This window comes from Helicoverpa armigera, chromosome 11 (assembly GCF_030705265.1).
Source record: "Helicoverpa armigera isolate CAAS_96S chromosome 11, ASM3070526v1, whole genome shotgun sequence".
Lineage (NCBI taxonomy): Eukaryota > Metazoa > Arthropoda > Insecta > Lepidoptera > Noctuidae > Helicoverpa > Helicoverpa armigera.
In genome coordinates, this window is record NC_087130.1 from 7,590,814 (window position 1) to 7,611,848 (window position 21,035).

The 21,035-nt window shown below is 38.5% G+C and overlaps 1 protein-coding gene across 2 annotated transcripts in view; it reads left to right on the plus strand.

Annotated features, from left to right (window-relative positions):
- Positions 1–376: 376 nt before the first annotated feature.
- The window catches only part of LOC110378065 (breast cancer anti-estrogen resistance protein 1), a 58,248-nt gene continuing 37,589 nt past the window's right edge, over positions 377–21,035 (plus strand). Inside the window, exon 1 of one of the 2 annotated variants that reach the window (XM_049850940.2) lies at positions 377–576. In XM_049850940.2, coding sequence (XP_049706897.1) covers positions 523–576 — 54 coding nt within the window. In that variant the 5' untranslated portion in view covers positions 377–522. Of the gene's footprint in view, positions 577–2,493; positions 3,029–21,035 lie in introns of those variants that run through there. The other variant, XM_049850941.2, reaches the window with a different exon arrangement.

The following is a 21,035-nucleotide window of genomic DNA, read 5'->3' on the forward strand; positions in this document are numbered from 1 at the left end:
TTATTACACTTGTTGTTGATGCCCCACATTCCTTTTGCCAATTAATAACAAAACATTGGCACACAAAGCAAAACACAGGTACCAAACTACGTGAAAATATGTGCGTTTGACGGCACGGCACTCTCACAGTAATTGAACAATGTATCGAGGTGCATCGGCTGTGGCTTCTTAATGGTAACAAACTGCCCCGCAAGGACCATTTCATCCATTCTACTCAATCACGTCAATGAGTACGACAGAACGGACAATCAATTTCAATTTGTGGCTGCGCTGTTACTTGGAACGATTTGCACACGTTGTGACTTGTGCTAATCAAGCACTAAACAGTTTATTTGTCGAGGCCGCAGTGTCACATAGCTCAATAGTCAGTCCTCAGTACCGAGTTTGCGGCCGTGGCGCGTTCATGAACAACGGTCTTTTTTAAGTGTTAATTGCAGTTCAGACTTCAAGTGCAGTTGGAGTTGGGTTTGAACAAAGTTTAAATTAGAAATTGGTGTAAAGTGAAGTGCTTGCCCTTTCACAATGACGACGTACGGCAGATGGACTATGTATGATGGAGGAATGCAGGGAGTACAGGTAAGTTTAATTTTGGGATAAGTCTTCTGAATTACTCAGAACAAGAATAGCAAGAAACTCTTAACTATCTCTAAAATAAATATGTTTTTAGGCTAATACGCGCCTGCTAGTCTGCCAAAGCAACTGCAGCAAGCTTTAAGCTTTTCTCTGTTTCTAAGCTCTTAAAACTTTATGGGCCAACTTTTGAAAACACAAATGAAACAAGCCACTTTAAGTAGATAGTTCAACTAAGTGTTACCTAGTTGGCAACAAAGGTTGGCAGTGAAATCCATTTGCAATAAATTACGTCATACCTGCTAAATGCTTGATAGAGGAAATATATTTAGTTATAAACAAGTCCTTAATTTGGTAGTAAGATATAATTGTACAATATGTGTTGGTTAGATACCTACGTATTAAGTTGCCCAAATTAGGTCATCAGTACATTCACACATTCAAATTACAATCATTAGTCTGCATTTACAGCCTCGCAGCACCCACTATAAACTTTGCTAAATAGGTATCATTTCGATAATTGAGTTGCATCCTAGTTTAAACGTGGCGTTACAAAACTTAATAGGATGGTAGAGAGCGGACACACAGAGAGGGTTTGGCATTAATTGCATTAGTGTTTTTTCTTCTACAAAACTTTTTCTAAAACAACACATCATTACTTTTCGTTTAACGGTTTAAATCTAGTCCACTTGCTGCTAGTTGACTGCGGTGAACATTGTCTATAGGTACTTACCACCTTTATGCCCAAGTTCACTACCGGTGAACGTGGACCTCATTTGTTTTGTTAACACTGATTTGTTACTACAGGGGAACCTAATGTTTAAAAATTTTATACTTAACTTATCTAACTTCTGCCAGAGGTTCGACCGCCTTCCGAAAATAATCCGAAAATTTCCGTACCTTCACTCGGATAAAACGAACTATCTAATGCTAATATGGAATAGCGTGTCAAACAAACAAACGCTTCAGCTTTATAATATTAGTTTAGTATAGTAAGGAAACAGTGAAAATGCTGCCGAGTACGATCAGCAAAAAAATCTTAGAAATAGATAAGTAGGTACCTGCTACAGACAGAGTGGAGGTAGGAACCTGTTTGGCACATTTCTATTGTATTTTTATATAGAATAGTTCACCTGCACCCTACTATTTATCACGTAAGACACAAGTTATCTCCTCCCTCCCTTCCATTTCGATAGAGCGGAGGTAACGAGGAGTCAACTAAACACCGATACCTAGTATAGATAATGACGTAATCTGGAACAGTGAACGTAGTAGAAAGGAAAAGTGGGCGAACCGATTGAGTAGGTATATAGCCTCGAGCTGCGCCCACGCAAGTCCACTCCTTGCAGTCTGCACCCTTCCAAAATATGCAATATGACGTAAAGATCGCACGGAAAACTAATCGCTTAGCAGTTTCCATTTTATGAATTGAGTATTCATCTCAACGATTTTGGGTGCACGGTAGTGCGTTCTTATTCCGCCTAGTCCTACCTAGAAGATCCTAAAAAGAAGATACTCAAAGGGATTATGGAATAAGGAACGATAAGATAAAAAGTTCTTCTCTCGACTACATAGTTTAGAATTATACTGTATAGGTATTTAAATTATTATTCTTTGCCTCTATGTAGCCCCAATTTTCCGTCAATCTACGTTCAAAGAAGCAAACAAATTAAGCTCTGCGATTGCCTGCGTTGCTGCGGTAATTGCACATTTCGAAACAACGGATCTATTGTCGTCCAGTTCCATAATATTTGCTCAGGTGTGCGCTATTCGTAGCGAGACCTGTACAAATGAATGAGCCACGACGGTGATAGTGCTGCCCACTGCGCATGTGTACGCGCGCTCGATAACCGCACTACGCCCGTGTCCGCGGCACGTGTCCATGTGATCAGCCGTAAGGATTCGGAGCGTACCGACTGAGATGAAGGAGGCTGTGCCGCGACCCCATACGGCTGTGTTCGCGAGGAGCGTACCTATCGCGCGCCGCGTAAGGGTCTCGGCGAAGGCGCGGGGTGAGCGATGCGCGCGACGGCCGCGGCCGCTGGCGGCGCGCCAGTCGCACACTCGCGCCACACGGGGTGCCTGTTACTCCGGTGCGTGAATATTATCGCGCTTTTAAACACTGCCGTATTCTGATTATACATATGCAACGAATTTGTTATACCTATTTATAAGTGTTACCTTGTATGAATGAGGATTTATTCGTGATGTGTGTAATTGTCCTCGAGATACGTCAAAGCTAAGGTGCTGGAGTCCTGTAAAGTCGTGGAAAATCGCGTTATCGGGAAAGTGTTTTTCTTGTTTGTGGTGAGCGTCGGTGGGAGCCGGGGAGCGGGCGCGCGGCCCGTAGTGGCGGGTCGGTGGATGGTGCGGCGCGGGCGGGCGCCGGGGCGCGGCCGGCGGCGCCGCTAGCAAAATGTCGATACCCCTGGGCCGGGAGACGGTGCTCCCCACGCAGGTGAGTCCAGCTCCACTCCTCCACGATGCCTCCGCGCCGTGCCGATGTGTGCTGGACAGGGGCTGTGCAGCATTGCAAATTGGAACCTCATCTTGAATTTATTATTATTATATGAGTCTAGAGGGTTTTCAAAAGGTTTAAAATATTGGTTGTCAATAAGAAGGGTACCTACAATAAAATTGCAGGCTTTAGGACATACCTACTTAACATTTTTTTTGCGAAAATAGTAGAGCTTTTCCCTGGGGAAAGATTTACGTATTCCTTTTGCGTGTTAATGTTTTTTCTTTTAATTTATAGTGACCATGATGACATGAACTGAAGGTCGCTAGTTCAATACCCTTGTTAGTAACCTCTATCCAGTCCTTCGGGGTTAAGAGGTTGGGCACATATTGGGATTATAAAATGGTACCTACCTATGGAAGACTGGAATTAAATTGGCATTAAAACCTTGCTAAACATATCAGCTACGTAACTTTATGATAACATTCACATGCTATATAAAATATCAACATTATCGTGTCCGATATTAACAATAATTAAGCCTATTATTGCAAATTTTGGGGTCTCCTTATTCAAGCATCAATTATTATGCTCAAAGGTGTAAATAGTGTTGATATCATTTTACACATGTTTTATATTTTTGATAAAATGGCTGAATTTCGACACATCTTCGTCGGCATTGTCGGTTGTCACCTGATACGGACTGATAAGTACTTAGTCGAAGTTTCATGGGTTATGTACTTGCGTAGCTCTAGTAGGTACCTACATTAGTAAACAGCATGACTGATCGTGACGAACGATATTAGGTACCTACCTGCCTATGTCTGTACGCAAACCGTTCAACTTGTTATCAGCAGCAGTTTCTCACAAATCACAGATGCTTACGCACAAATATTGATTTTGTCTCGCAGACGTCTAAAAATAACTATTATGCAAGGATGCGGTGACAGCTTTATTGCGTTTGGCGCACTGACCTGTATCTCCTTTAGATAAATTAAAGCTATTATTAAATTATTATCGTAATAGATATAGATGTAGGATGCTTCCAATCTAGAGAAAAAAAAACTAAATAAAGTTTAGCAGGTACCTACCTATTACCTTATTTGTTTATTTTGAATCTTTTTTGTAAGAAAGATTTTGCACATGCTTATTTATGGGACAAAAAAGTTATATTGGTACCACCGAGAGAAGAACTTGGCGGTTGCACTACCACATATTTTTTTGCCAAAAAGTTGTTACTTTAAGGTGTTCTTATTAGTTTAATACTTTCAACTACTTAGTCAAACATTTTCCCATTCATTCTAAAGATTCTAAGAACCTCTTTAATATTCAGTAGAACACCATAAATTATTGAGTCCATGCACACACGACATCGACATCTAGACAGGTTGTAAAGCCACTTCTAACTTCTAAGAATCTAAAAATAATGTATCAATATGTGCAATTCTAAATTGCGATCGTAGCAAGTTAGTGTGACTCTTTCTATGTAACGGTATCTTTACGTATAACTACGACTATATCACATTATTATATTTACTTAGTATAGATTTACATGATCGTATACTTGAGGCTGACACTTAGCAGAATTGGGCTCAAGGCACATGAGTAACTCAAGGCAAGTGGATCGAAGTCGCAGTAAAAATGAACCTCAATGTACCTTCTAGGATTAAGTAAACAGGTTGTTGATCTCAACACAACACCAAGTTCTACTAATCTGAGGTGACGCAAAATTTTGCCTGAATTTGTGAAAAAAAATATGTATACCAAAATGGTGAGACGGTCTGATTAAATGAACTCATTATGCCCATGTCAGTAAAAGGATTCACGCGACCCACAATTAATTATTTTTTTCCCATCGTATGGGCATAGTGGGTATGACAATAACCTCCCAAAAATCCGGGACTCTGTAGTCCCGGGGTCTGGTAGAGGCATACAAATGTTATTAACAAACGCTATCGTGGATAATTTGCTTTTCGCAAATAGCTATAAACAAGAGCTTTATCTATAAATATAGAATAAAAGTTAATTAGTCTATGTCTACAGCCACAAATAACATTAGAAGCTCCCCATACAGGATGTGGGCGAACAATTTATATTGATATTGACAAGTCGTGAGCGTGCCCATTCCAATTAATTTGTTTGAGCACATGTATGAGCCGAAACGACCCCGTCCAACACTAATAATTAAGATCGGAGATACCTACATCGTTTGCACAAATGTTTCTAAGAAGATCTATGACTGGTATTAAGACCTAACTAGTAATCCGCTTGATCAAACATTAAGATAATTTTGTCGATAGATGTGGTGCCGCTAAAAGGAAGATGACAGGCACGTATAATCGTATATGAAAGAAAGATGATTTATTACTGTTAGTATCGAATTATAGTAACGTTTGGTTAAAAAAATATCTGGGAAAGTAAATTGCTAGCTACACCTGTGTTTAAAGAAATGGTAGATTTGAAAGCGTCTCACACTCTTATATTTCACAACAAAGTAAAGATACAAGTTACATTTCTGGACAGCAAACAAGTATGTTTATATAGCACCTTATTATGTGTGTACAGTTTAGTTCTACTTACTGCTTATCGTAAGTAAATAAAATCGTAAACTGGCTGCGCTAAGTTTGTCGTGCGGCGGTAAGTTCAAGGCTCTATTGATCCATCAGGCGGGGTGCAAGGTTGCTACCGGCTATTTTGGGCAACCTTACTTACACTTCTTTAGTCTACTGTCTATGGTGCTAGGATACGCGGTCACATTACCTTACGCTAAGTAGCGATACCGTGTATTTTGTAGTGAAACGGGTCTTCGTTAGCAACCGCTATTAAGCTAGTTTTCTCGAACTAAATGCGATGTATAATTAGAAAAACGGGAAGTGGTGTACTTTGAGACTAAGAGACAGTCCTACTTTTCTTTAGCGTGCAAGTTTTAATGAACTCTTCAAAAAGGTTGTTATGGCAACTGCGCAGACGTCCCGTAGAATTTAATAATTATTTCTAAAAGCACGTGTAACTGTAACGCCAATTATGATTCTTAAGTAAATAGGGTCACACGTCTAGATAGTCCGTTCGATGTCCGTATAGGTACAACTAACAGAAATTTGCATGATTCTAACGTGACTCATAACTTCTGAGAAGCGACGTTTATCTGTAGGCCGAGTTACCTTTACGTACATGCAGCCAGCACTAAGATAGACAACCTCTTTTGAACAAAGGCTTAGTTAAAAAAAAATAAAAATAAAATAAAACTACTAATGTGACAGCAATAAGCTGTCATAATCTTGAAAAATATTGTGAAAAGCCAACTTTCATTCAATAACAATCTTCAAAATTAATACGATAAATCAAACTCATAAGAAACAAAAGGACTAGTTGCATTTATTGAAACTTAAAGCCACAGTAAAAAGGTTTTACGATGTTAATAAAAACTTTATGAAGAATAATTCAATGTTTATTGTGTGGCGCTGTACTGTAGTAGTCTGGTTGTTTTTCACCAGGTTTTCTGTATAAGGCAGCTAGGGTCGCGTAAAAGATTGCTTGAACAAAAAGTAAGCGTCGATACGCGTGACTTTGCACTGAAGAAGAATGCCCTTCCACAGGCTTATATGGGAAAGATCTTTTTTATGACTGTAAGACAGGACCACGTTTAGAAATGGAATTCGGATTGTATTCTAAATTCGATTTTTATGAGATTCTGCTAAACAATTATTTTTATTGGCAATTAAGAACCTATCCACCTTTATGATCTTTCTTTCTAATCTCATTAAATATTTATTTAAGTAAGCCTTATATGCCCACAGTTTATCTTGTATTTGGGTACTGAACTGTTTCTTTTAGTTTCATTACTTATTTTACCTACATTAGATTGTCATAATAATTTGATTCCATAAGCAAGTACCTTTACCTTCGTGCGTGTTTTTATCGAATGTCAGAAGTAAATATACTAAAATAGATATTAGATAAAGTAAATAATTATGTAGAGAGGTATTTAAGATAAAATAACTAGATCACAGTGCTCATTAAAAAGCATCTTGATCTATTTAATCAACCTTCAGTCCATGTCATGATGACGTAATGTAAATAATTCCACAGATAACATAACTGATTACAATATTATATGAAGTTAATTAATTAAAGTATAATTGCGAATAATTACTTTAAATGAATAACTTTAGGTGCGAAAGTTATTCGTTGTTCAATTTCAGGTAAACTGTTAAATTTTTAAGGCCTAACCGTAAAATGAAATACTAAATACGCTTATTAATTTTAAGTGTAACGCCTACACTTTAGAATCAGTAAGGAAGTGAAATAAATTCTACTTAAAATGTTGTGTAGGTAGGTTTGTACTGCGAAAACGTATGAAATTAATGTTTTAAGTAGGCGTAATAACCTTTGTAACCTTATCGAATAATAATAACTTCTCGAAACATGATCTCCTGTCTTCCTGAAAAGGCTGTAGTCTGTTCATATTATAAGTACCTACTTAGGTACAGTTTCATTTTAGTCTCATTTCTTTATTTTTGATTTTCATAAATTGCTGTTGCAAGAACAATGCCATTGTCCTATACTTTAAATTACATTACTATCCAGGGTATCACCTATCTACATACCAAATCGGTTCAGTCGTTTTTGCGTGAAAGAAGAACAAACATACATCCATACATTCTCACAAACTTTCACATCTATAATATTAGAAGGATATTCCCACGAATATCAATTAAAACTGAAAAGATAAATTTGTAGAGATGGTTCTAGTTTCTGCTTTGCAAAATTAATACTCAACATTAGCATTTTAGACATATCCTTTACATGTAGAAACTTTATTACTTTAACATATTATTGAAAAAAAAACCATGATATATCTACTCCACCACCGATTTCACGGTACCACTTAAGAACATAAGAATCCTTTCCGCTAACTAGGTTATCCTGAGGCGGTAAGCTTATCGTAAGCACATTGTCTGCATCTTACCTGGCCCTATTATGATAATCGATCGAGCATTGGCGTCGAACATTATGCTGCATTTATCTTTACTAATGTTATAAATTCGAAGTCACTCCGTCTGTCCGTTTGTGCAATACTGTAAAGATAAAAGCAATTTTGATGAAAGCCGTGGTACTGAAAAGCACGCTGAAAATATTCAAGGTGAAACTTTAAATGTTGTTTAAAACTGGGATAGCATTTTACGGACATTTACTGACAAAAGTATTAACTAAAATCCATATATAATACTATTGGCTACATTCTCCATTGTTCAAACTGCCTTTTTTCGGGATTTTTTCATTTAGCTTTTCCAATATTGCTTTTGCTGAAAACCTTATTTGAAATATTGCGAACATTTCCCTTTCAAGTGATGCACTCACCTACCATCAAAAATCATTCAACTTTTATTTGGACGATGTAATGTAAACTTCTGGCTGCCACATTTGCCTATTTGTAGGGAAAATTTAATATTTTTAGGATCCAGAAGTTATTTCTAGCATCCTACATTTTTATCAGTCCAATAATTTCTTAAAAATAACTTGCCAATTACATAAAAAAATCTACAATCTACAAAGATTTGCTCATATAACTTGCCAGTATGTCCCGTGCGTGATACGTACAAGTTCGTTTAAGCAATCGCTTCGAACTGTCATTACTGGATATGGTAATATTGGTAATTGTTGCCGTAATGTGTCTCGTACCTAGTAGTCAGTACGCGAGTCAGACTTGGATATTACCGTCTGAATATTCATTGGGATCCGTCTGTCTGTGTAGTGGTCGTTACAGCTACTGCTGAGCACTCCTGGGCTCGATTGCCGAGTCGGGCAAAGTTTTATAGTTTGCATGCCTGAGGAATTTTTCAGTAGCACTTTGGACTCAAGATTTGATGGTCGATGGCAACACGCTCGACGATGCAACTTAAACTTAGTACCTCAGTCTTTCAGACAAAATGACTGTGACGTTATTTATGTTTTCATTGTACTGAAGTAACTCCGCCAAATAGTCTGTAGTTTCTACATTAGCTATTAGCTATAAATTTTATTAGTAGGTACTTCGTCACAAAAGCGTAAGTAATCATCATAATTATCTAATTTCAAGTATTTCGTTATCATTTAGAACATCGATATTAATACATCAGTGAACAACAACAAAATTGTTTTGAACGCATCCTTACTCAAGTTGCATTGCGATGTATCGAGTGTATCGAGTGTTCACACATTCACACTCCGTCCATACATTTACAATATACATTGCAGGCTTATCTCGTTCGATTCGTAGATATCCGCACTTTGTACACTACCTTTATCGATGCTGATAATGTATCGATAAGCGATAAGTGTGCGGTTCTGTTTTGGTTCTCGAACATTTAGTACTTTATGTGGCATTCCTTACCTACTGAAGACAATGTATTGTATTTTGAAGAAAGTATTTTATTTACCTACCTCTAGTAGCGTAAACGGAACGTGACATAGTTAGCTCGCTGTTGTATTTTTGTCGGAAAAAGTTTCATAACGCGGCGGTTAAACGGTTTAACACAGTAAAAGCGATTTCATTAGCGACATGTGAAGTAATTATCATATTACATTATTCCATTCCAATCTACAAGACTGAGTTTTGTGATTAAACTTGGATTGTCGCTCTGTTATTTTGGTGTCAACAGTTAACATAGGAATTAAATGGTGATAGTCCTGCGAAACTAAGACGCTCATAATTCTTCAAAATGAACTTATAATTTTATTGAATTACGTCATTACCTCAAAAACGTGAACAACGAAAACAGAGTGCTGATTCCGAGTTTTGCAAGTTAACTTTCTCGATGCGTAAATTATCATACAACTTAATGACGTAGCATTAATTTTAGAACTGTTTATGTAATGAAAGCTGTCATCGACACTTGGTTGTATTATAAACGCGCTCACTTGCGAAATAGTAAACGTCATTATCCGGAAAAATGAATGAACGTGCTATATTCTAATCATGTCATGTAGCATACGACTCTTTACTTCAGCCAAGTTATAATTACGTATCGAGCGCGTAAACTGACAAAACTCAGAATCAGCACTCAGTTCGAGAAATGTTTTCCTTTCAATGCCAAAGCGAGTTCGGCAAAAAATCAAAAGCATCCAAATTACGATAACTACGTGCATCGCGTGCGTGGTTTCGGAGAACTGGCTGTTCCTTAAATAACCAGGACCAGTATTCGGGAGGTTCTTGCGGGCCGTCCTCGGCGGCGTCCTTTGCACCACGCAGGGAATGCTCCCGACACCCTTATTAGGCTACATAATGACACATCGCTCCTGTATCTCTCGAACCTTCGATTGTTCGACCTAGTTTGGAAATCGGTGACATTTTTGGCAATGTCATTAAAAATTGTTTTTTACGATTGCTCGCGATTGGCTTAGGAATTTGTCCTTTGTATTTTCTTGCATTCCTATTCTGGAATGACGTTTCTATACCAAACAATATCTGTCATGATTGAAATACCATTTACAAACCGATTAACTGTAACCAGAAGTGATTAATTGAGATCTCTGCTGCAGGTCGTGATATTACATGCAAGTGTAACACTTGTTAAGCAGCACCATGACATTTTAAATGAAATTAACCGCATGCGTGTTGCACGTAAACAATTTAGGGCCTGAGCCTAAAATACCTGTGCTGTCGCAAGGCGGCGCGGAGCCCGTCGGCCGCCAGCGCCATATAAGGCGGCACATCGAGGCCGGCGCGCGCGCAGCGCAGCCCTCTCCCCTTGCCTAGCACGAGGACTTAAGGACATCTCCGTCACGAGTCACCACTCGATACAAAGCATCACAATAACCCTGTTAACCTTTCAACTTCGTCAGCAGTTGTTTTCACGAGTCCATAATTTACAGCAATTATTTGCAAGATACTATCTCAATCTTAATTATTGTAGGACACGAAATACATTATCAGACTTTTATTTATACATATTACTTTTAAGAGAACCAGATTCTTATTTAACGTAGCATTACATTAAGGCGGTTATGAAAACATAACGTATCTGCCATCAGCACAGATTCGTATCACGTATGTATTGGTCTTGTGAGATGATATGGGGCGACGGTCTTGCATAGATAAGACACGCCGCGAAAAACAGAGCAAATACTCCGTATAACAAGCTAATCAAACGCTGGCCCCTGGCAAGCGAGGCGACGCGCTCGCCTGCAGGCAATCTAATGTCGACTTAATGGCTTCTTGCACTTAAGCCCCTATATCATTGAAAGCTAATACGGACAAGTGGCAATTGCACTCGGATTGTGGTCCATTCCGTAAGAGCACATGTTGAATAGCTGTGGACACCGCGACACGTCGCTCGCTCGCCATGAAGATATAAATGGTTATGGAGTACATTCCTTGCAGACTAGAATATTTTTTATCTAACGTCAGTCGCTCCCGTGTCAAGTGCTTTTACATAAGGGTAAGTTGTATATCTAGCTCTGTCGCTTTTATAGGCAGTAATCATTTTAAAGTATAAAACTAAATGCAGAGACGACGGACTTTTGGTGATGAAGATAGCTCTTCGGTAACTGATAATCGGCAGTGATTAACAACTTTGTGTGAGTCACTTATTTTGTGTTCACTTTATATGTAAAACTATTCATGAAGTACGTACGTCAAACTAAACGCTGGGTCCAAGTTTAATTAAAACGCAAATATCCGCAAGTGTTCCCGAAAACGCAAGAATTCCTCGAAAATAGCGTTTAGTTTAATGGAGTTCGCTTTATGATCCAATTCCTGTTTAAAATGAAAACAACAAAACAAAGGGCTTCCAGTGACCGTGAAGGATTGGTAAAATATTGACCCGCGTCCGCTTGGACCGTGCCCACAAAGCTCGCACAATCATTTCTGACCAAACAAACCATTTAAACAACAAAACAAGATTAATTTGAAACGGTACAATTTTGCAACGGTTTAAATAGTAGAACATATTATTTGCCAGCGTAAACAACAGATGTATTGTGATAAAAGTGCAAGATCATGGTCATTATCAACAGGCGAAAAATTAATTTGGACTGTAACTCGGGGATCACCTTCAGATGTTATCGTATTAGTAACCTAGATAAACTGAGCTCCAGCCAGTCAACATCATCGTAAAAGACGATCTTGACTTTGCTAATAAACGTTCGAGCGGTTTTATATGGCGGGTCAATAGATCAGGCGAGCTCTCGCGATTTTGCAGCGCTTAGCCCGGTCCTATCGACCTAGATGTAGAGTAATAAATCAATAATCCTAATCATCAATCTATCCGAAGCGACATTTATTGCTTAGTAGGTAACTGTGACAAATAACATTAGAGGACTAAGTACGTGCGAAATGCAAATAGACAGTGTACTGTGTAATGCAGACTTGCGCAGTCGAGTAGACTGGGCCGTGTAATTATAATGTAGGTAATTCGGTCTCATGTTACACTACACGTGTACTAATCCGCTCCGTCTGATGAGCCCATTGTACTAAACTTGTTTATCCAAGCAACGTCCTTCTCCCTTTATATTCCATCATAATTAATGTGGCTCTGAGATTTAAATTGTATACAGTTCCTAATTAAAATTCATCCAACGAACCCTCTAGAGGTGCCTGAAGAATAATTACTTAACTGCTAATTGCGGTTCATTGACCTTTAAATGGGGAATAAACAGCACTTTTACGAAATTGCATAGCATTTCAGAAAGTTGGCTTTGGATCGGAGGAAGTTTAAATGAAATAAGGGCTGTCGCAGTGTCGCAGGGCGCGGCGCGGAATAAGGGGAGATATCGTCTTTACGATTGGACATGGCGACAAGTTGTCGCAATTAGAGTGCCTATACAAGAGGATGATAAATCGCAGCGGCTGGTCGGCGACAGCGGGATGTCACTCGCTGTATTCTGATGACTTTTTGAACCGGTCCATTTTGCGATGTCGTTTATCATTTGATCTTTCTAAAGCCACATGTAGCCTGGAAGCATTTCTAAGAATACATTAAGATTAAGAGACAAGTAATATATTGCGGTAGTTCTTTTATCTTGATTGCATATTTAGCAACAATTAAGCTGGCTGGGACTGTAGTTTTTTACATGCACGTAACCTTTAAGTATCTCTTCTAAACCTGCTCGACGCGAAATTACTCTAACACGACAACAATCGCTGAAAGAGAATAAGGTGACATTACGTAGCAGTAACATTATTACTGCTGACTGTTGAATATAACACAGGAATTCTAAATGAGTGTAGGTGTGACGTAAGTCAGTACATATAACATTTTTCACATATAGTTGTTAGAACAAGTTCAGGCAGCCCTGTCGATAGCTGATACCGTTTGACGCACGTGCAACTATTGCACCAATAGCTCTTATATTGATACTGATATGAGTATTATCAGAAGGTTTAGGACGCACTTGGCACGCACTGGCTTGGTCGCAACTGAAAGGGCGTAAGTGATCTTTGTTCAACAAGTGATAGAGCCTTTCAGAATTGGAATTGACTTGATTTACGCTACGAAATTTTACTTTAATTCACTTGCAATGCGTTTTCGCTGGAATCTGGCATCAACTTAAATGTGAGTTGCACATTGTTCACATTTTCGATTTTTAGAAGAAAACAATCGATCCGCGGAAGATGCAACTTTCGCGGTCTTTCAACAATACCTAATTGTAACGAAGGTTGTATGTTTTCCCGGTGCATTGACACCTTGCAGTAAGCACTATGTGTTGTTTAGTCTCGAGTCAACGACCTCGAGTGTGTTATAAAAAGTAACTTGAACCTGCCCGCCGCATTACTGCAAATTGACTCCATATCAGACGATAGCGACCCGAGCTACTGCCCGCTAAGTATATTGCTTCTCTAGATATGCACTCCCCTACCTATGCAATCTAACATTTATATGACAAACTACCTTAGCTATTTGAATTGTATCATTGATCCAAACACTTTAAATTGAAGTAATTTGGATAATGGAAACTGCTTTAAATCCGTTTTGCATAGTCGTAAAAACTGCTCCAATATTTAATTTAATGATTAGAAACCGAATATCGTGTTTACGATGTAGTAATGCCCAAAGAACCCGATAAGGCGATTTTAATGGAAAGATAACAACTTGATTTTAACGCTAATGGAAATTATATTGATCTCTAGCTACTAAATTGATAGACGTAGAATCTGGTTCAGTAATAATATCTAAAGAAAGGTAAATAATATAACGAGATATCGTGTATATCGCTGCCATCTGATAAATAAGGTTCAACGAAGATCCTGTCCGGTTGGTATTTTTCAGATAAGTTAATATAAATGACTGTTGTTAAGTCTGCAGTTATCGCTGCGGTGAAATATTGTCTGGTCTTTTGAAGCGGCCAGAAACAACGACACATAAATTACAATTTTGTTAATTAAATGTGCTTCGCTGACAGCATTAAAAAGAAAAAGGAAAGGCCATCATATAGTAAGACGCAGATACTGCGTATCGAAGCCATCCGAGTCTACGAGCTTCCATTAATAGTCGTCCTACTTTGGGGGAACATAACAAATCTTAATAGCATATTATGCAAAATCTCTATTAAAATTTCTTTGATATATGATGCACTTATTCTAGCGTGACTATCGATTAAATTAATCAAATGTTCCCTTGAGAGCGGCGTATGCGAACTACGTATCAGACTTGACTTTCACTGATCAAATTTTTGCTAAAAGCCGGTCCACGTTTCGCGAAAGTGGTTGGTCTGGTGGCCAAGTGTTTATGTATCGGTGGTTAGAGGAGAGCTGGATAGACACGACACGCCGGCGTCGTCGCATGAGCAGTATCCTGTTACAATTACTTTTAGTAGTGCACCATGCGGCCATGCAAACGCGAACACTCACTTATGGACGAATGGAAAGACTGCCACACTACCAGCATTTTTACTGTCTAATTTAGTTTCTAAATCCATTATAAAGAAGGGCTCTATATTCAGTAAAAAGTATTTCCTTGGACCAGTAAGTCGTCGGTAATTAAATATTTCCCTCTACCTGTTCCTTCGAAGGAGATTGGCAATCTGAATCTAGTCATGTCTGACTAGATTATTTGGGAAAGATAAAAGGGCTTATCGAAGTAGCAAAGCACGTGCCAATGTGCTAATATTACATTCATAGAATGAATTTGTCGAACTGGGAAACCAATCACGTTCGCTACGTTTTACTGACATGAATTCTAAAATGGACTGGATTGGTATTATAATAATGTACCTACTAGCTAGACTGTTTCGCAAGGAACATCAAGAAAAATGACTAAAAAGATAACAAAGACCATATAAGTCGCTTGTCGGACATCATGCTGTGCATTTCAATAAAAAATAACAAAGACAAAATAACCAATGAATTCTATTGATTATTTTTCCGACCCAAATATCGACCAATAGAATTGCACCATTCGACGTCACGTGGTACAACCTACATGGTATTATACTGAAAATTTTTTGAATATTTTCTCTGGTCGTTGCTACGTCAAACTGACAGGTTGTGGCCGACATTTGGGACGGAAAAATATCTCCCGAATACACACGATAATTATTGGCATTCCCCTTCTGCAACAATAGTCGTCAAGTTTTCAGGAAATCACTGCGCTTCGCGCTCGTTATTTTTTAACCTGAAAAACTTGACTCCTTCATTTGTTTGCAACGAACCTATCGGAAAATACCCGATAATTTTGAAGCTCTTGTGGTATTATAAGTGAAAATAAAATGAGCAGAATAATAAATTATAAAAGGACAGATTAGCAAAGCGAGAGAAAGCATAATCTATGCTAATTGAATATTAAAATATCACAAAGACAAAAATAAATTACATAAAGATAAAGCTGCTGAAATAGATGGAGCATACATTTAAATATACTGCGTTGTACCGCAGCATCGGAACTTTCTATGTCATCGGGGCTGCGGTAAATCACTTCTTACGTATATAAATACTTGTGGGTCCATATACGATCGCTGTATATACTATACGTGTATTATACGCAGCTATTAACAATACCATTATTCAGGACGGGACAAAAAGGGGCTTTGGGATGTATGCAAACAACTGCTAACTACCGCACCCAGCCTGGGGCGGGCTCCTACCAACTTCCCCGTTTCGGCCGGACGTTACTCCGCCGTTTCAACCAGTAACTATGTTACAGATAATTGAATTTCCTCTGAATAGATAAAGGTTTTATTTTCATCCCTGTTAGCGAGGACGATAAACCTTTATCGACTGACAGCTTCTTTGTTTACAAAGAAGTCAATCTTTTTGCTGTCGTTTATCCTTTGGTAGTTAGCATCGTTTTAGTGGAAAGACAAACATTTTCGTTTTATGACTGACTTCATTTCATAAAGGAAGATTTATTGGCAATAATTACGAATGCTTTAAACTATCCTTTTTATAGCACATCCAAAAATCTTTCAGCTGTAATATGGCGTAAAGAGGGTTACTGTTTGACGTTATAAGGACGTATTTATGAGTGAAAAATAGAAAGCTCCACTCAAACTCATTAATCTTTCGTTGGAAGTGCGAGTATTACTCAGTGTCCCCCATATGGGGCTCGATTTTTTAGGATTACAGTAGCATGAGCGCGCACGCTTCCATCATAAAATTCAAGTCACGTTCTAACAAATTGATATCAACGCACGATTTTAAGACATAATGCGTATAAAAATACATTTTACTGAGTCTATTAACATTCGTGCTCGCACTAAAATGATAAAGAGCCGATGCACATTGAATGTTTAATAGGTAGGAGGCGTCGCGTTGTAGCGAACTGAATCGAATGGGATTTGCCTTCTTAGAATTCCTTGTTGGGCGCCAATATCGATGCCATCTGTCTTGTCCTCTTTTGCCTTGAGCTTTATCTTCAAGCTTTACATATACATAGTTACTTTGCTAAGAGCGAAGATGTGATTCTATGTAGCTGTTAGTTATACTACCTGATGCAATTGTCCAGTTTCCACTGCGGATTAACATAGCTCGGTTGAATGGCAGGTTACGTAACAAGCATTTGCATAAAGGACACTCAATTTTCTGGGTTGTTTCAACTCGTGCTTATGTATAGGTATGTAGTTGTCACCTTGTATTACAAATCTTCGTACAAATGCACATTACATTGTGTATTATACAGAATTCGTATGTAAATGTGATGCGATTGTTGACTGAAGTCGTGATTTCAACTTGGTATAAACGTAGCTTCTGCTTGACTACCGCGGTTTTAGATCTCATTCTTAAAAGCATTAACTTTATTGTACAGGGGAAGAGGGAGGGACGCAATAATACAGAGGAGGTGTTGGTATATCTAAAGCGGCTATATTTTACAAACAATTTAACATATTTTGGCGCGGGAGCACCATATTTGGAAATGTTGCTGTACTCAGTCTCCACCACCCTGCCCCATTTTCTCGTACAAGCAATCCGTGTCAAATTGGTCGAAATGATTTGTCACGGTATAGAGGAATGTAGATCAAAATAACTCACTGCCCTATGAATAGATTTCACTAACGCGTTCTGATAGCATATCAAAGCAATGTAGTGACATCTGGTGCACATCGGAACATGTCTGATATGCAAATAGAGCAGCGATAACATGTCGAGACTGAGATACAACCTTTAATTCAATCGACGCTACAACTAATGAATTATTCAACATTAGTCCGAGTTGTTGGACTGCCGACAAATTTTTAATGTCATGCAAAGTCAGGGTTCAATCGATAGGCTTATTGCGAGTGAGCAATAAAATTGTTCTAAATGTAAATGCATTCAACTCGTGTACTGCACTTGCGAGAGCCAAAACCATAACTGTTATCCAGGTTAATTAGCAACGGAGAACGTAATAAAACTTGTGAGTAATTGCTGAACAACACACATTGCTCGTAATGAAAATGTGGGAAATGGCGTCGCTCGCCTTTTGACTCGGTAAACTTAACATGTTTTTGTTTTGCTTACCCAGGAATAAAACTTAATGTTGAGGAAGGAACTTTTCCTCAAGAGATTTTCTCTCGCTCTTTTTGTGTACTCGTTGAAATGATTGGAAGAATATATAACATTATGTATATTTGCTTGTTACGTAAGCGAAATACTGACAGAGATTTGTCTTCTTGAAAAGGGCAACCTTTTTGCCTACATTTTCGAGCGTACATTAATGGATCCCTTGTAAGATATATCACCAAATAAAACCGAGTTCTTTCCAAGCTAAGTATATTTCTTTTTGCTAGTACCAGTCGCGTCATCTTGAAATTGCAGTTCATGTAGCGATTTTATTTTTGTATCGTAGTGGAGATGGCCAGTTTAGTTATACAATAATAGCTGGGAATAAATTACTGCATATGGCGCCGTCGGGTTAACATATCGTCTTAATAGTGGGACACATGTTCTGTGTATCAGTAATGTTATACATATCGTAGGTAATTATATGAATGCCAGCACGTATGTGATGTCCATTCAGACGACTGCGCCCATTCCGAACAAATTGATAGATCATAATCGTAAGGGAACGTAAACATTTTGAATGGAAGCGTCATTGAATTTGAAGGATTTACTGAATAGATAAACGCTGTAAGTTTATATGTTGAAGATTGATCGAAGTCTCTTCATCAAAAATCCTTGTCTTAATTATTTATTAAAATATACACACTATACATATATACAAACTTAAACTACTTATCTTTATACAAAACTAAAAATAAAATACTATATACAAAATATATATAAACATAAAACATAAAATATATAATATATATATATATAAAATATATAAAATATATATATAATATATAAAATATATATAATCCTTGTCTAGTATTTGAAGCTCTGATCCGATTCCATCAAACATATGCCACGTCGAAATTCCGTAAAAAGTTCGCTTAAAGTTGGCAGCAAACTATTCAGACCTCAATATTTATCCGCAAATAAGTTTATTTGCGCATTGCTTTTGGTGCTTACTGAAAATAAATTGCATTGGGAATCGATACCGGCCGTGAGCCGAGTCTCTGTAATCCGTTCGTGGGAGTACTAACACATTAACTTCATTACGTTTTGCACATGTTTCCGATTTATCAACATTGAATCAAGGAGTCACTTTAATGTTTGTTCCATTAACTTTACAAATGCGGAAGCTTGTTTTAATTTGTATGTGAGTCGAAGGAATAAGTGCAATTACGTTCCACAAGGTCTACAGATTGTGATCTTAGAAATAAAAGCTGGCAAGCGAACATCACAGATGATTCAAGCGCTTTGGAAATCCGTAACGAAAAGGAAATTGTAAGTGTACCTACATAAGTAAGAAATAACAAGTCAAATCGTGAGCGAAGCTTTCATTCTACAGAGCTAAGAGCATTATACGCTGGTGTAAACTCAGTTTTATAGCAATGATGAAGTAAGCTCCCGTATTCCAGTTCGTTTATCTTGGTGCGGTTACAATAAAAAACAAAGTTTATTGCAGAACTGTATTCATAGCGGTTGGACAACAAATGTTGCGGACAGTGTATGGAGGCTGCAATTATATTAAAATAGCCGCCGTCAGGCCGCCCAAGTCGGCTACTGGCGGCGTGGCACCGTCCTATCTGCGCCGTGTGAAAATACCTTCAATGGGAGTTGCTGCAGGCAGTTGCTGGTTGCACTGCGGTTTTATCTGAGCACTTACGCTTGCTTGTAGAACATTGCTCTGTGGAATACATTTACAAAACTATACGCAGTCGTAATACAGGTCCACAGTGGGTAATAATAGAAACTCTACGTCAATCTTTGTTTTTGCCACTTATAAAGTGGCATAGTAGCCCAGCAACTTAAGGGTTTATCTGCGAAGTAATTCCTATAGCATATAGCATGATCACTGAAATAATACCTATTACTGAAAGAAATCTACTCCAAGCAATAGGTACTTCAATCTTGCTGCATGTACCATGTTATCACTGATTAATTGAAAGAAATTTCCTCTTGATAGCGGTGCAGGATACACCGACTAAAGTGGGTTTTTGTTTTATCATTTATTTATTTTCTAACATATGATTTACATTTTTAAATATTAAATATAAAAATAAAAAACATTTAAAAATATAAAAAATAGGTTGCCACCGATATCGGGCACAGGGTCCAAGGTACCGGTGGTTAGGGTCCCAGAGACAGAAACCTCCTCACAATACGTGCCGTATCAAGGAGTACTGCCTTCTGAATCAGTCCCTTGATCCAGCCGCCCAACGAGAGCCACCTGAGGTGTTCGTCGAGGCTCTTGGCTATTAAACCATTGGCCGTAACGACAATCGGCACAACAACAGCCGTGTCGACACTCCACATGGCGACAACCTCGTGCGCTAAGTCGAGATACTTTATTTGTTTCTCTTTCTCAGCTTTCACAAGGTTCTCGTCATGCGGAACGGCGACATCGACTATCATCGCGCGGCGCGTTAATCGATCTATCACCACAATATCAGGCTTATTGGCTACAATAGTCCTGTCAGTGATGATAGATCGATCCCAGTACAACGTGATATGGTCCTTTTCGAGAACTGGGTCGGGCGCATACCTGTAGTACGGTACCTCAAGGTCTACAAGGTTGTATTGCAGAGCAAGCTGCTGGTGGATAATCTTGGCCACTTGGTTATGTCTGTGCAAATATTCACCATTAGCCAAACGAGAACAACCAGATATAATATGTCTGATAGACTCACCCGGATGGTGACATGCCCGACATATGTCAACCGTCCCGTCTTTCACGATATATCTCCGGTAGTTATTCGTAAGGATAACTTCGTCCATAATTGCACATACAAACCCTTCGGTTTCTCCAAACAAGTCACCGAAGCGTAGCCAAGATACGGACGCATTGAAGTCTACATCGGGGCCATGAAGAGCCCCGAAGAAGCGTCCGTGTAGCTGTTTGCTCTGCCATACTTCCTTGCGATCATGGGTAGTTAGTACCACAGGTCTGCGCCAGTTCTCATTTGCCAACGATAGCGGGGTGAGTCCTTTGTCCACTGCTACCATATCACGATGCATACCCACGTCGCAAGGCATCCAATTCAGTTTGAGTCCATTTGAGTA